This window comes from Protopterus annectens, chromosome 1.part2 (genome assembly GCF_019279795.1).
Source record: "Protopterus annectens isolate FY-2018-M chromosome 1.part2, PAN1.0, whole genome shotgun sequence".
NCBI classification, from domain to species: Eukaryota; Metazoa; Chordata; order Ceratodontiformes; family Protopteridae; genus Protopterus; species Protopterus annectens.
In genome coordinates, this window is record NC_056727.1 from 901,495,982 (window position 1) to 901,513,392 (window position 17,411).

At 42.3% G+C, this 17,411-nt stretch overlaps 1 protein-coding gene across 2 annotated transcripts in view; it reads left to right on the top strand.

Moving 5' to 3' along the window:
- The window catches only part of CDC42BPA (CDC42 binding protein kinase alpha), a 3,351,611-nt gene that overhangs the window by 1,913,507 nt on the left and 1,420,693 nt on the right, over positions 1 to 17,411 (top strand). For both annotated transcript variants that reach the window (XM_044059574.1, XM_044059584.1), the window contains exon 10: positions 4,493 to 4,659. In XM_044059574.1, the coding sequence (XP_043915509.1) occupies positions 4,493 to 4,659 (167 nt within the window). The remainder of the gene's footprint in view (positions 1 to 4,492; positions 4,660 to 17,411) is intronic.

The following is a 17,411-nucleotide window of genomic DNA, read 5'->3' on the forward strand; positions in this document are numbered from 1 at the left end:
TTTACAGCATGATACCTTGTTTGGTGTTAAGGCAGAAGAGGTGTTAAAGAAAATGGAGGATAAAGCTAAATCTATGCAAACAGTCAAGGATTTCTTACAGGTACAGCCACCTCGATTTAGCAGAAATTGGCCAACAAAGAATTGGTCCTTTCCAGTGTCAGACAGGCCACAGAGAGGCAGATACAGACGCCCAAGAGGCAGATCTCAACCCCAAGGCTCAAACAGACAATGACAGTGGGGCACCTCAACCACAAAAGGAGGTGAGGACAAGTCTCAACCTTACAGGAAACAGTCACAATGACTTTCCCCTTCGTACGCCAAGCACTTCCCTTTTGGAAGCCCCCTTAGGGGGAAAACTAGCACTTTTTTCTCAAAATTGGCAAACAATCACCCAAGACAAATGGGTTCTGAATATTGTGTCTCAAGGTTACAGGTTCCACTTTCATACTTTACCAAGGCTAAAAGGAATGCCAGACCTGCCACAATATCAATGGGCAGAGGCACAAAAACAAATTTCAGCCCTCATGGACATGAGAGCTATTCAAAAAGTACCACAACAGGAACAAGGAGAAGGATTTTACTCAAGACTCTTCCTGGTCCCCAGAAAGGACAAGGCCAGGGGGCCCATATTATTCCTTTCAATTCTAAATGCTTACCTGGATATTCCGAAATTCAAAATGTTGACATTACAGCAGCTTTTACCCATGCTGGTCAAGAAGGTTTGGCTTGTTACTCTGGACCTCAAAGAGGCATACCTGCATGTCCCTATCAGACAAAATTGCAGAAGATACCTCAGATTCAAAGCTGGCACAATGCACTACCAATTCTCTGCACTGCCCTTTGGCTTATCTACTGCGCCCAGGGTCTTCACAAAGTGCCTGGCACCAGTAATTGCATTTTGCAGACAAAAAGGAATTCAAATATATCCATACCTGGATGACTGCCTCATTCAAGCAGAGATAAAGGACATTCTTCTACAGCATCTGGCGTTTGTAAAAAGGTTGCTAATTTCTCTAGGGTACACAGTAAATGAAAAGAAGTCAAAACTAGTGCCCTCACAACAGATTATATTCCTGGCTGCCAGCTTAAATACAACGGCCCAGATGGCTTACCTCACGCCAGACAAGTTCAACTAACTCAGTATTTTCAATTACTGGCAAAAAAGTCCCATCTCCCTGCAAGAAAAATTCTGCAGGCCCTGGGATTCATGGCATCCTGCATACTACTAATACCATATGCCAGACTGCATATGAGGAAATTACAGTGGTACCTAAAAAGTGTTTAGACTCAACACTCTCACAGTTTAGAAGCAGTAATACCAATGATTCCCTGCCTACAATAGGAGTTTTGATGGTGGGCACAGGCATGTCACCTAAACAAGGGTCAGCCTTTTACCCTACCCACAGCCAGGCAGACTCTAACAACAGATGCTTTGGATTACGCCTGGGGAGCACACATGGCAGGAAAATGCATTCAGGGCAAGTGGACCACAGACCAGATGCATCTTCACATCAATCAAAAAGAGATGTTGGCTGTTCAAAATGCCCTAACAGCTTTCAAGGACCTTCTGCATCCAGGACAATTATTATTAGAGACAGACAACACCACAGTAATGTGGTACATAAAGAAGCAAGGGGACACTCAATCTTATCCCCTATGCAGGCAAGCCATGACCTTGTGGAACACAGCTCTAACATATCAAGTTCACCTGCAAGCACAATTCCTGCCAGGAAAGAAAAATACTCTGGCAGACGATCTAAGCAGAAATATCATGGACCCTCACGAATGGAAATTGAATCCACAATTCTTCAGCATGGTAACGCAAAAATGGGGATGCCCAGACATAGATCTTTTTGCCTCCCCACTGAATTGCCAACTACAAAAATTCTGCACAAGGACTTATCACAAACAAGCATGGAAAGTGGATGCTTTTTTGTTCAGCTGGAAAAACCTAAAAGTTTATGCCTTCCGCCACTGCCTCTCCTTTCAAAGGTACTCCTAAAAGCCAGACAAGAAAAAACACAGATGATCCTGATTGCTCCAGACTGGCCACGCCAGCACTGGTACCCTATCTTAAGGAACTTAGCTCAAGGCCCACCATGGATTTTGCCTCAAATTCCACACCTTCTGACTCAACAAAACAATCAGATCCTGCACGGTCAGCTCAAAACCCTAAACCTGGCTGCATGGCAGATTCATTAGTCAAACAGGCAACACCTCTCTCTAAAGCTGTTAAGGATGTCATTTTGGAGACCAGGAGGCCTAGCACCAGGAAAGCTTACTCAGAAAAATGGAAGAGATTCTGCGCCTGGAACCAGGCTCAAAGCCTTGACCCTCTTGTTCCAATTATTCCTCAGATTTTACAATACTTAACTGAGGTGCTGGACAGAGGCCTATCCTTCTCATCAACTAAGATCCACGCCTCTGCCATTTCAGCACATTACAACACGGATCCTCCTTTATTCTCTCATCCCTTGCTAAAGCAGTACCTCAGAGGGGCTAAAAACATAAGACCACCCCAGAAAGCACCAACACCAACTTGGGACCTCAATTTCATTTTGGAAAAACTGACCCTGCCACGTTTTGAGCCAGCCAATACAGCCGATCTAAAATTTTTAACATGTAAAACAGCTCTGCTCCTGGCAGTAACTTCAGCACGAAGAGTCTCAGAACTACAGGCATTAATGGCAGTGGAACCTTTTATAATTTTTCATCAGGACAGTGTTTCTTTAAGGACAAACCCTACCTTTATGCCAAAAGTGGTATCTAGTGTGGCTCTTAACCAAACCATCCATTTGCCAACTTTTTATCCAAACCCCCAGAATAAAGGGGAGAAACTTCTGCATTCTTTGGACATACACAGGCAGCTACGCTTCTACTTGGACAAAACTAAAGCTTTCAGGAAAACTGAGCAACTGTTTGTAGCATATGCTGCAGGATCACAAAGCAAGGCTATCTCAAAGCAGACTATATCCAAATGGATAGGACACTGTATTCGTTACTGCTACACACAGCATGGAAAATCAGTCCCAAATAACATTAAGCCACATTCCACCAGGGCAACAGCCACTTCAACAGCCTTTCTCAGAGGAGTACCTATCAAGGAAATTTTGGAGGCTGCAACTTGGAGTTCAGTGCACACCTTTACCAAGCATTACCACCTGCCTCTTTACTCTAAATCCAGAGCAGGATTTGCCACTGCAGTTCTGCAGGGCCTCATAGCCAATCCTAACTCTTTATAGACCAGCTACCCAACCTTAGCTTTGGGATTCTACCCAAGTGTAATGACTGCAGCAGTGTAACATGATGAACATAGTACAGTTTTGTACCTACCATAAATGTAGATGTTCGAGTGTTCACACTGCTGCAGTCCAGGTTACCCTCCCTCCATCCCCTCTGAACTAGCTGGACTTTTCTATACCTTTCTATCCTATACAACCTTTGTGGTGTATTTGCTTGTATCTGAAGGAATTGGTTTTATTTTATATGTATATTTTTATTAGCAATATGTATTGCCTACCTACTTGGGGGCACCTAACATCTGGGGCAAGAAAAACTGAAGAAAATGGCGTCGGATGCATCTTATATACCCCTGGCGCACTGATGTCAGGGAAGAAGCGACAGCAACCGACGCCGGACCAAGACTTTGGAACTCTGGCCGACTGCGGGACCGCCTGATGGCAGGATAACCCAAGTGTAATGACTGCAGCAGTGTGAACACTCAAACATCTACATTTATGGGAGGTACAAAACTGTACTTTACCCCTGTTTCAAACAAGGAATGCCTCTATAATTGGTACTGTCACCTAAAAAAATTACATTTCAGAGACTGCTGAGTGATTTACAAGAACCTCAGCTTTTTAATCTTCTAGTCCCCTTGCACTCAGAAGCATACATACGTTCCTCTTTCAATGAATATTCCCTTTCTTTCCATGTTTTGTACCATATTGCCTTGATCTTACTCTTCTAAATACCCTGTTTTGTCATTTCCTGCACATTAGACTTTGAGACATAAACCTACATGTGTGGCTTTGTTGTAGTCCTTTTTAATTATCACAGCTATTTTCTGCATTTCATATGTTTTTACTGTTACATTGCAGCTTTTCTTACTTATGGATCAGTTTGTCAACATATGACATGAATTACTTGATGTACAAAAAGCATGTGTAGTAAGTGCGTCAGCTGTCTCAGAGAGACTTAGCTGTAAATATTCTGTATTTCAAAAATACAGTTTCATTCAGCAAGAAGCAGCATATATTATGTCTTGGTGCTTTTGAGAGTGAAAAAAGATGAACATGTTACCTGATTCAAAGAAAATGTAAAAGATGTTGGGTTAACTTCTGATGTGTGGATTTTAACATGTTTGAATGCTAAAAAGTTGAACATGTTATTTCATTGGAAGAGAATACAAACTTTCTGTTGGGTGACGTTTGATGTGTGAGTGAATTTCCAGAAGGTATTATTATGACATTTTTTTTCTGTTTGTTTTAAGTGTTCTCTCTGACACTGGTTGTCTACGGGATGCTGCGGGTCCATCATCCATGGAGATTGATGTCAACATTCAGAGAACATTAGAAGATAGCTTAGCAGCAGAAGCATATGAACGGAGAATACGACGGCTAGAACAAGAAAAACTTGAATTAAGTCGAAAGTTACTAGGTGAGTTTGTCAGCCATTTGTACTTCTAGCCATATTAAAATATAAATGGACTTTAAGACCTGTAGGGCAAGTAAGGTCTCGTCTGCAGGGACTGGCAACATGCCTGCAAAAGTTGAGAAGGCCATAAATTCTGTCTTGTAACCCTGAGTGATTATGTTGTTACCCACCTGTCAGATGTCAGGTGGAACTGTGCTTGTCTTTGAAGGAGGTAGCTTGCCATCTGGGAGGTGACAGGAGGAGAAGGAAGAAGAAGTGTGGGGGTGGAGCTATGTGTACAGTCAGTATTCAGCGGGAGGGGATTTTCCAAACTGATTCCTGCCTTGAAGCCTACCACTTTCCCTGTCACCATGCCTGTATTTCTCAACTACTCTCTTCTGTTTACACTACTCTGCTTGGTCTGTTTTTTATGGAAAGGCCATTGCTTTATTGAGTAATTATTGTTGTAACTGACTACTGGTAGATGAAAAAACTGCTTCACCAACTCTGTCACTTCAATCTTTCCCTCCAGGCACCTAAAATCTTCTTGGTAAGATTTCCCAAAAAACAGATCTTTGTCTAATGGTTAAAAACAGAAGTTGCCTGTATCACATTTCCTGCAAAAGCTACAAATATTGCTTGACTTGTGTTCTCAGAACTGCCCCCAGTGGCTGCTGCTTTGGTGCAGACATGTACAATATCATAGCTGCATTTTAATGCATGTTTGCCTATCCTAAAAGCAGCCATGACCAGCTTACTTGCCTTATTTTTGACATTTTCATCCAGTATATATATCCAAAATCATAACCTGTATTAGCTCATGGACCATGCTGTGGTATTTTAAAATAAGCTTCTGGCAATCTACTGCCCTTAATGCAAAATGAGAAAAAAATACACTTTTTTTAGTAAAATGGTATGGTGTCTTTATTGTTAAGAAGTGTATTCAGACCTAGAAGACAGTACTGATCCTCTGACAGCGTCCACCTATACCACTGTAAGGTTGGTCACAGGTTTTCTGTAGTAGTAACTCAGCTTTTCCTGTACCATGCAGTACCTGTCTTGTTTCTCAAGTACTCTTGGCTTGGAGCCAAGGTTAGAAGAAGCTGACTTAGAGGTGTCTTTGTGGGGTAGACGTGCAATGCTGTGGCCTGGGCTCTTCCATGCCTACCAATCAAGACACATCTTTGGTTTAGAAACTTCTTTGGAGCCCCATTTAAAATATTTCCTTATTAGGTTTTGTGTGTCACCAGATGACATCTCCACAAGTAGGCGGCCTGAAAAGATGGTCTTACTGTTGGTATCATAAATATGTGGGACAAGTATGCCAAATCATTCCTTTCAGGGTCTGATACCAACAAATCTGACAGAGGAGGTGCCTTCCTTTTCCTTGGAGGGGAGGTAGCCCTGACACAGATGATTGTGTAGGCTGAGGGTTAATCCTCTTCCAGGCACTGACATACTTACTTCTGCACAAGCTTCCTACAATTATAAAAGCATTACCGGCATCTCAGCAAGGGAGTCACAGATGTATGGGCCTCAGTTGATGGACCTAGCTTGCCTATGGAAGACAAAATGACAATAACTTTGAGCTTGCAGAATATTTCAAATATGCCTTCTTGACTACCATCAATAAGTACAGTGTCACCAGAATATCCAATAACCCCTTCAATTCAGGCAATGCAGCCAAGATTCTAGGGAGTAGACATCCTTTGCAAGCACCTAGAAATAGGTGTTTGGCTCAGGTTTCTCAGAACCTGCTTCAGAAGGCTGCAAAGCAGCAGTAGCAGTCATGCTTATGAACCTAACGTCTGCTTCTGGAGAAGTCAGGATAAGCAAGGACTCTGCAGCAGATGTGGGATTGGGAGATCACTAAGCAAGTCTTCACCAGAACTGACCATCATCAGTTCTTTGAGGAACTGACAGGGTCTCAATGGACATTTGTTTCTTGCCCAATGAATTCTTAATGACAGTGTTTTGAAGGCACTATGTTGTCTTTGGTTGAAGGCCAGAGGCAGACTTGATTGGAGGACAACTGGCTACACTGAAGGCCTTAAGCTTTTTTTGTTCTAGGCCCCAGATTTCAGGAGCTCCTAGTCAGTGTCTTATGAAAAGCAGTACAGTGATTATAGAAGGAAACCTGGTGTTTCTCACATAGACAGAAAAGGCACTGTGTGTGGAATCTTCTGCTACCATTTATCTTCCACATGCATACTTGGTAGATTGCTCTTCCATGGTCATAATGGACTTTAGAAACTGCTGTATAGTCCAGTAACAGCCAGAACTGCCAATAATAATAATAATAATAATAATAATAATAATAATAATAATAATAATAATAATAATAATAATAGAACAAGCAACTGCAAAAGCAACAGCATTAATAAATTAAAAATTTCCCAAATAGGGAACTTACCTGGAAGTTACATAAAAAGGACCCAGTAGACAGCAGATTGAAGACAAATTACTTCATTTTATCCCTTGCATGGGTCCTCTTGAATTATCCCAGTTATTTTCATTAAGGGTGATATATAATTATCAGCCATAGAATGGGTAAGGGCAATCTATAACCAAATGGGTTAGGTTATTTTGATTGCAAAACAGTAAATTGGCTATGCTTAAAATAGCGCATAAGGGCTGCTAGCTTATACTTGCCTGTGAACCTATAGAAAAAAAGAATAAGTTAATATGGTGCAAACAGCTCTTTCATACAAACTGTATTTAAATCTGCTGTCAAATAATGAAGAGCTACGTTCATGTGGGGCACTGGGGAATGCTCTGGAAATAGCACCAGGTCATATATTCTCTGTCTGCAAATCACATGAAAAAATGAAATATTATTGAATCATTGATCCCTGTGATGAACATCTTAGGTATGCACTGTAATCTCATATCATTCTCTGAGACACTTGACTTTTTTTAAATTAGGGGGTTAATTCTTGCATCCTCAATGTTCATACTTAGGGACTCCCTATTTTTTATGTTTTGTTGTTTGCTACTTTGGGGGAAATTTGAACAGTATTTCAGAATCTTTTATTGGAAAGCATTTTTATTTTTAGTAGTAGTGATGTCTTCTCTTAGAATCTGCATGTCATCTTTATGTCCAAATGGGTTTTTGCAGAGTACTCAGGTTTCCTTCCACATAACACAAACATGTTGATAGGGAATGGATGATATTCTAAACAGCCCTGTATGTGCATGTGTGTACATCTTGTCACAGACCAGTGTTCCATTCAAGACTGGTTGCCTTATGCCTGCTGAGTGCTGAGACGGACTTTGGCTCCCCATTGGCCCCTGAATAAGATAAAGCAGATAACAGAAAAATTAATTAATTACTTGCTTGTATGGTAATGAAAGGTGAAGCATGGTGGAACAGGATAGCAAATTAATAAAGATAATGACCTCCAAAGAAGAGAATGCAGCAAGAAACTACTAACAAAGAAACAGTGATGGTGCCAGAGTCTTGTAAATGGTGGAAGATACCAGTAATTCGCAGATCTTGATGACCCTAAAAATCTAAACACTCCTAACTTGGTCTTGCTAGACTTGAAAGCTGCCTACCATTATGTCTATATTCACAAGGACCAAAGACTTTTTTTTTTGAGATTCAGGAAAGGTTGCAAATATTTTCAGATCACCTACTTACCTTTAAGCCTCTCTACTGTACTTCATATGTTTGCCAAGTGCCGGCCCTAGAGATCACTTTCCTGAAAACTGAGGGTGTCAGCGATTACCTTTATCTACGACTACTTTATTCAGTCTCTTTTAGTGAAGAAAATAGACTTTTCACTGGCTTCTTACTGCATTTCCCAAAGTCCAGCTTAACCCTGGAGAGATTTAAAATCTTCCTGAAAGTAAACCTCTACATGAAGAGAAACCTCCTTTTTGTCCAAGTTGAGAGCTCAACAGTGGGCATTGTTGTTCTCAGACATGGCTAAGAAGGACCAGGTCACAAATAGCCAGGGAAATGCTCTGAGCCTTAGGTTACATGGCCCCATTTCTCATGGTACCTTAGCCCTAGCTAATTATGAGAAAGATTGAGTAGTATCTAAGGAGCCTTTGGCAGTGGTACTGCCTTCATCAAACGATGCCAATAATCCCAGTCACCAAGAGAGAATTTTTCTGGTGGTACAGTAAAGTGCAACACAGATCAGGCAGACCAATGGTTCAGTTCCGGGGATGCCGACTGACTGCAGATGCATCGGCCCTCACATGTCCTTCTATTCTCATATTGCAGTATTCCAACTGTTGGGTTTTCCTCTCTTGCTACCCAAACGTCCGTCTAGTATACAAAAGCTTCTAGTCACTGCTAGGTACATAGGACCTCTGACTTTGGCCCAGGGAACATGTGCCATAAAAGTGATGTCTGCACGTACCTTTCCTCAGAACTTATCTGCTACCAGTTGAATGTCAGCATTCCTGCTGTCTTCGCTTCAGATCTTCTCTAAAGATAAGTACCCCATTGGGGACATTTTGTTTCCTTTTGTCACTGCATGCTTGTAAGGGTTACATGTCATCCAAGAAGGGAAAGTGCAAGTGCGGTCATCAGATCCTCCATAAGGACACCCATGATCTTTGCCTTTTCTGTCTAGGGGCTTTGCACAACCATCCTTTTTCTGCGATCTGTCAGGCCTGCATTCCAAAAACCCTGCGTAGTTGCCTACATGCAGTAAATATATATATTTAGAAACCAGCATCTAAAATGCTTAGCCTTAGGGATGGAAGGACCATCGGGTCAGCCCATGGAACCACCTAAAAAGAAGGCCAAGGTTTCCAGGTCTGAAGTTGCTACTGCTGCCCCTCCTTCATCTGAAGTCCCTCCTGTTACTGACGTTCACCTGGAGGAATGTTCGGAGTCTGCTGATGCAGGTATAGCGGGTACCCCTCAGGATGCAGCAGATCATGTAGAAGGCAAGTCCGGGGAGGGTTTGCAGGCATCACCTTCTGATGTCGAGGGGGAGCCACTAGTTCTGACTGCCCAGACAGGCCTTCCCTGTGCTACTCTAACTACTGAATCTAGGCCTTATCCAGACACTAGACCTTCCTCGGGCTGTACGCCTCCTAGGCCTTCATTGAAAAAGAAAGCCAAGTCCAAACATCTCTCTCCATCTCATGAAAGCCAACCAGATTGTCAGGCCTTTTCACATAGCCTCTGTAATGCTTTTATGGCTCTAAGGCCTGTCATGCCTGGATCTACACAGGCCGGGCCTCCTCCTATTAGTCCCAGGCCTCAGGTTGAGGATGTCATTCTACCTGAAGCTGAGGATTCCTCAGACTCCTCTTATGAAGACTCCCTCTCTTATTCCTCCCAGATGCCTTCTCCTCTTGGTTATGCTTCCCCAGAGGATGAATCTGTTGAGGCTAATCCCGTAGCTGAGGATCTCACCTTCGGGGAGACAATTACCAAAATAAGGGAATTTTTTAAACATGATTCGTCTGAGATGTGTGAGGTACAAAAAAGATATTATGAGCTCCTACAGATGGAGACCCCTGCTCCTTCTGCAATTTGCCCATTATTACCAGCATTCATTGAAGCCTTCAGTGCTATCTGTCTGTCTTAACCCTGACTCCCAACCACCTGCTCTCAGGAGACCTGACAGGTTCTACAAGGTCCCTGAAGGGGCTAAATTTTTTATTAAATACCCAGTAGTTGAGCCTGCCACTGTCTCAATCTCTGCAGATAAGCCATCCAAGTTATTGCCATCTACCTCAGTCCTGCCGACTGACAAGGACAGTAAGGCCATGGAGTGCCTTGGTAAGAAAGTTTACACTTCCTCTACCTTGGCCTTCAGGGCAGTAAATTACCAAACACACATGTCCAAGTATGCCTTAGCACGTTTGTCCCAGGTCAACAAACTCTTGGTTGACCTCCCAGATTCTGCTTCCAAGGCACAGATTTCTAATCTCATTAATCTCTCCATGTCACAATCCCACAAATGGATGCTTCATAGGGATGTGTTTCTGGACATTGTCCAAAGGTGAGGCACGCCTCAAATAAATCTGTTTGCCTCCCTCTGAACAGACAACTTCCATTATTTTGTACCAGGCTACCCAGTCCCTTAGCAAGGGCAACAGATGCCTTCTCCATCTTATGGAAGGGGATGTTTCTGTATGCATTCCCCCCTTCCCACTAATTCAGAAAGTCCTGCTGAAGGTCCAGCAGGACAGACAAAAAATCTTGCTGGTGACTGCCTTTTGGCCAAGACAACATTGGTTCCCCCTCCTTCTGCAATTAGCCAGGGGCAATCCCCACAAGTTACCTTACAAAGTGGATCTTCTTACACAGGATAAGGGATCCCTCATCCATCGCCAATTGGAATCTCTGAATCTAACCCTGTGGGTGATAGAATTCTGATCCCTTCGAGGCACCTTTACACTGAGGATGTGCTTGCAGTCCTACAGGAGACCAGGAAACCTAATACTAGGAAATCTTATCTGTCTAAATGGAAGAGGTTCTTCTCCATGTGGTGTCAACAAAGACAGCTAGACCCATTAAAAGCAGTGGCCCCTGTAGTGCTGCCCTATCTGTGTGAATTACTCCATGCAGGGTTGGCATCACACCTTACTGCTATTTCAGCCTGTGTCTGCCTGTTGATCCTCTTCTAGCCTCCAGTCTCCCTTCTAAGTTTTTCCTTAAGGATGTACTACACCTCAGACCCCCTAGGAAGCAGATCCCTCCTCCTTGGGATCTGAACTACATTCTATAGAAACTCACTATTGCCCCATTAGAACCAGCCTACAAGGCTTCTCTGAAACATTGTACCTCGAAAGTGGTACTCCTTGTGGCCCTCCCATCAGCCAGGTGAGTGTCAGTACTCCACGCCTTATGGCAACTTCTCCCTTCCTCGTCGCCCACAAGGATAGGGTGATCCTGATGACCAAAGGTGGTCAGTGAGTTATTCCTAAATCAGGGTATTCACCTGCCCACCTTTTTTCCTCATTCTCAGAATGACAGTGAGAGAGTCTTGCATTCCATTGATGCTCACGGACAGCTACGATTTTACCTTGACAAGACTAAGACCTTTAGGAAATCAGACCAGTTCTTTGTCTGCTTCCACCCTAGAGCCTTGGGAGAGGCAGTGACAAAGCAGACAATTTCTGTTTGGATCTCCAAAGCTGTATGCTTTTGCTACACATTCCATGGGAAACATCTCAAATCCAAAATTAAGGCCCACTCCACCAGAGCCATGGCTTCATCTGGGGCCTTCTTCCAAGGATTGGACACTGCTTTCTTCCTTGAGGCAGCTACCTGGGCATCTGTACACACCTTCACTAAACATTACAAGTTGGATCATGTCTCCAGATCCAGAGCGGGATTTGCAAGAGCAATACTGCATGACTTTGTGGAGAGTATCTCCTTACCACCTCCCTCTTCTTCCCTGTGAGCTATGGCACTCACCCAGCAGTTGGAATACTGCAACATGAGAATAGAAGGACATAGAATAATTGTGTAAAATCTTGCCATAACCATAGATGTCCTTCTCTTCCATGTTGCATTATTCATACCCTCCAACCTTCCACCTTTCTCTCCATCTGAACTGTCCTTTCCTGGGTGGCATAGAGGCTGTACAGCCTCCTGAGACTGGGGTTCGACTAGGGCATTCAGTTCTGAGGAAAGGTGCATGCAGACGTCACTTTAATGGCCCTAGTTCCTTGGGCCAACATCAGATGTCCTACATACCTAGCAGTGACTAGAAGCTTTTATATACTGGCCGGACATTCGGGTAGCAAGAGAGGAAAACCCAACAGTTGGAATACTGCAACATGGACGAGAAAGACATCTATGGTTATGGTAAGATTTTACACAATTATTCTTTCTTGAGTGAATCTACTGCACTTAAGTGAAGAGAATCTGGAGTATGACTGTGCTAAGGAAGCATATTATTCTGAAAGAAAAGATAATACCACTACTGCCACTGTAGACTTTCAACTCTAAGCTGATGCCAGGAGCTTTGAGGGTCATTACAGAGCATCACCACAGTAATGTGGTATGTAAACAAGCAACAGGGTACTCATTCATAGAACGTACATAGATTGACATTGGCGGTTTGTGATCTGAAAGTACAGGTGGATTTGCATATTCAGTCAAACTATGTTACCCTCAGCAAAGAATGTAGCTGCAGACTGTCGAAGTAGAGCCTTCATGAACCTCTGCCAATAGAGTTTGGCTGCATGAGTGCAGTCATTTAACTTCATATTCCCAAATCCCTGTGTGATAGATGACTTCAGCACATTATGGCGGGGGACCTTGTATATGTTAATACACCTTTACCATTTCTATTAAGGCTATTTCAAGTAAGGACAGACAGCACCATGGTACTGCTCCTCTGTCCATTCTGGCCCAGGCTTTCTCGGTATTGTCTATAAATTTATACAAAGAATTTCCTATCCTCCTTCCATAGTATTTGGTACTACTGACTCAAGACAGTTGGCTGTTGGTGTGCTGCAACTTTGTGACTCTAATCCTCACATCCTGAAACCTTTCAGAGGCTGTCTGTCTGAGATAGTTATTAACATACTTCAAGAACCCAAATTACCAAGCACCAGAAAATTCTGTTCTGGTTCTGTGCATGGTGCTTATATAGGGAATAGATATACAGGAGTGCATAAGAATCACAGGTTTTTCTCAAGGGATGTGTCTTATCCTTCTGCCAAGGTTCACCTTTATGCCATAGCAGAGTGCTGCCCTATAGACTTGCTTTTGTCAGCCCACTATGTGATAAAGCAGTTGTGGAAGGGGTAGGGATACTCTACCTAAAACCACCTAGGAAACACATAATCCAGTCTTTCTTATATTTTTGCATTTTAAAAACTGGATACAGTTCAACTAAGAAACAGTGTTTACTTTAATATTACTAAGAAGTACAGCTGTCACCAATAAAACTCACACCATCTAACATTTAAAATATCTGTGACTGCATTCTGTACAGAACTGATTTGCAATGTAACATGCATTTTACATAATGCAATTTTTATATAAATGTTAATAAGAACAAAAGCTGTTTTAATTAGAATTATTACTTCAGTACCATCTGTGTTCTTCTGACAATTAATGATATACTAAGCTTTATGCTTTACAGTTCTCTCACTAGTTTGAAATAGTCAGCAAGCTTCAGTTCACATATTTAAACATTATCTAATGGGACTGATTCTTAACAATTCTGTCATTTATTCACTTATTTCATATTTCTATTGATCTTCTTCCTGCAACACCAGTCTCTGTCTTAAGTCCAAGGTATTTCTGATGCTTCTAGTCTGTTCTGCTTTTTTTTCTCTCCATTTGCTGAAGCATTTTTGTCTGGAACAGTGGGCAAGGGTTTACTGGCAAAAAGAAGCATGGTCCCAGTCAACATGATGGGTAACCCTTTGTTGGCTAAATGTTTGTTTTTCCTCTAGTCTGCTTGGCACCCAAAATATTTTGATCCTCCAGGAGAAGGTAATCTGAAGACAGGTGGGTATAGCAACTTAAGTCTCACACATGCATCTAGAGGTCCTTTGATTATTGGGATATGTTTGCTTTCTTTATGCCTGGTGTACAGTGAATAATCATTTTCCATAAACACTTGTTTCTAGGTGATTTTGTCACATTGACTTATGTTGATGTGACACCCCAAACCCTTATAAAAATGGGAAAAGAGGTTGATGACAACAGTGATGACTCTGGTGTCCTCTATTTTTAACACTTTTCCCTTTCTTCACAGTTGTGTCAGGAGCAGCGTTTTCTGCTGGTATTATTGTTATCTTTACTAATATAGGTCTTTGTTAGTCAGTGCCATAACTACGTAAAACACCAAAAGGCAATTCCCCTGGAGATGGAATCAAGATGCTGCAAGTCAATGTTAAAGTAAAAAAATATATTTTCTCTTTATTAAACGTTGTTAAGCGCTTTCATCTAACCATACCTAGACTTCTTCAGAAGTTAGATGAAAGCACTTAACAAAGTTTAATAAAGAGAAAATATATTTTTTTACTTTAACATTGACTTGCAGCATCTTGATTCCATCTCCAGGGGAATTGCCTTTTGGTGTTTTACGTAGTTGTGGACTGTTTCCCTTTTGTTGGACATTTAGTCAGTGCCATGGCATAGATGGATAAAACCATAACTGTGGCCCAGATGACCTTGGTTTAATTAGTGGCTCTTGCATTTCAGTTGCTGGCAGGGAGGGATAGTCATGCTCATCTTTGGACGATGGGCATTCATCTAGCCATTCCCTATGGTGAGGTGTAGTCCTTAGAAGGCAGTGTCCTCCAGGTGTGACAGGCAAATGCAGGGTAGAGGGGGTGATACCACTGGGTAGGTCATAAATGAAAAAAATCCCTTGTGGAAATAGTCAAAGGCACTGTCTTCCCATAACATCCTTAGGTTATGTGGTGACCCCAGCCTTTGAAAGGAGAGGTTAGTAGACCAGCAATCAATGGATGTACTGAGGTAGCTGGAAATAATGAAACTAAAAGGGAACAACAAAATATGGGTCTTGACTGTTTTCTCATGGCCAGAGGTAGGGTGCTGATGAATGAATGACCCATCTCCAGGCTCTGCCCATGTTACATTCAAAATAGTAACAGCAGAAATACCATTAACAGGGAAGTGCAACTGCAAACTTTTTTTTATTTGCCTAAGTTTCTGTTAAATGAGGCTTCAGGCAATGTATTAGTTTATAAAGGGTTTTGTACATAGAGTATGGTATTTTGTGGGTAGCTTTTTGGTATAGATGTAAAGTAATTTTAATCTTTTTTGTAGTGACTTTTTTATGGTTTAATAGTATAGTGAGGGTCAGGTTATGATTTGTCAGTTTTGCAGCATGTTCTTCGTGTTTCACTGTTGCAGTCATCACATTTGGGTTGTCTGCTTGCAGTAGCCCTCAGTTGGCCTGATTATCAAATTCTTGGGTCCTGTGCCGGTTGCTGTCTCATCTTCCATGACGTCAGCTAGTCAGGAGTACAAAGCATGCAGCCGATGATATTTTATCAATCTTTCTTGCCGTGCGTTGCCTGAAGCAGAAGCAGTTTGCAAGTGCCAGTCGGCCGACTCCTGAAATTTTCGTTTTCGAGTTTCAGAACTGAAGTCTTCAACTAAGCTAAGTACCCCATTGGAGAAACTTTTTCTTGCTATAAATCGATGTCAGTAAAAGTTAATAATTGTATTTCTTGTGGAAAGCAAATACCTCATAAAGATTTCCATTCATACTGCCTTCCTTGCCTAGGCCCAGACCACAACGTACCTCGCTGTCGGTTTTGTGCCCTATTTCATCAACAAACTATTCGCCGTCAGTTCATTTACACTTGTAAATATTTTGGTACTCGGTTCAATTATCCCGAAATGGCTTCGGTAAGCTACCCAACTACTGATATTCCGAAAAAGCGCAAAGATGAAGACAGTTTCAGACCACTTAGGTCCAAAGCTGCCAACAACGCTTCTCCTACGCTAGTCACCAGTTCGCCGGTACTCAGTGAGGCTGCTTTTGCAGCCCCTGTTACCCAATACTTCAAATTCGCAAGCCTCTACTGAGACCCATTCGGAGACCAGTATGCCGCAAGATGCTTCTTCTACTGTGGAACCTGCGGATGTCTCTACCTTGGATGGGTCTGAGCCGCTCTGCAGGCACCAGCTTCTGAGGGTGTATTTAGGCCTACTGACTTGCATATTAAACCAATGCCATCTTCTTCTTCTAGGCCTAAAACTTGATCTATGCCTAAAATAACGATGCCCAGACCGCATGTTCAGGCCCCTATACCTAAAAATCAAATGATAAGAATGGCTGAGGACCTTATTACTCTAATCAGGGGAAACCACCCTTCGTCTCTAAGAGACCTAGGACTGATTTTCCTTCTGAGTTTTCTGATCAGGATTCTGAAATTTCTGTTTTCTCTGATGACCAGGATTTGCCCTTATCTCCATATGAGAATTCTGATGCAAAGGACTCCATTCCCACTGCTTTTTCTCCAGAGGATTTCTCCTTTGGTGAAACCTTGCATACTCTTAGGGAGCATTTCTGCTGGGAAAGCCAGGAGTACTCTTGACTCCAAAAAAAGGCTTAGGTGATTCTTACTCCTGCCTCAACACATGCCTTTAGCTATCCCTCCTGTACTGGACATTGTAGATGATGCCTTCTCGGAATCTTGCCTGGCCCCTGACTCTTTACCTTCTGCTCCCAGAAAGGTATTACTGGGTACCTGACTCTCACATGTTCCTCTTTAAAAATCCTACTGCGGATCCTGAGACCATTTCACAGGGACCCAAGGGCATTAAGGCTACTACTGCCAAAAATTCTACCCCCTCTGGTAGAGATTCCAGGGCGCTGGATAGATTGGGAAAGAAGGTATTCACTCCTGCTACTTTAGCCATTAGGGCTTTAAACTGCCAGTTTTATATGTTAAAATAACAGCAACATATTATTGGATTGCTTAAACAGAAAATGATGATTCCTGACTGTGCTGAAAATAAAGAATTACAAGATTTAATGCATTCTGCTGAACAAGTTGGAAAACATACTTTGCAATGTGGTTTTGATTCATTAGAGGCATCTTGCAGGGCTGTTGTCACTGGGTCTGTACTTAGAAGGCATGCTTGGCTTAAGGAGTAATCTCTGCCAGATTATGTTAAAGCTAAATTGCTGGATGCTCCCTTAAACCAAGACCGCCTGTTTGGCAACAAAGCAGAAGAAGTACTTAAAAAGATGGAGGAAAAAGCTAAATCTATGCAAACTGTTAAAAGATTTCCTGCAAGTACAACCTCCCAGATTTAGTAGGCACTGGCCCTCTAAGAATTGGTCCTTTCC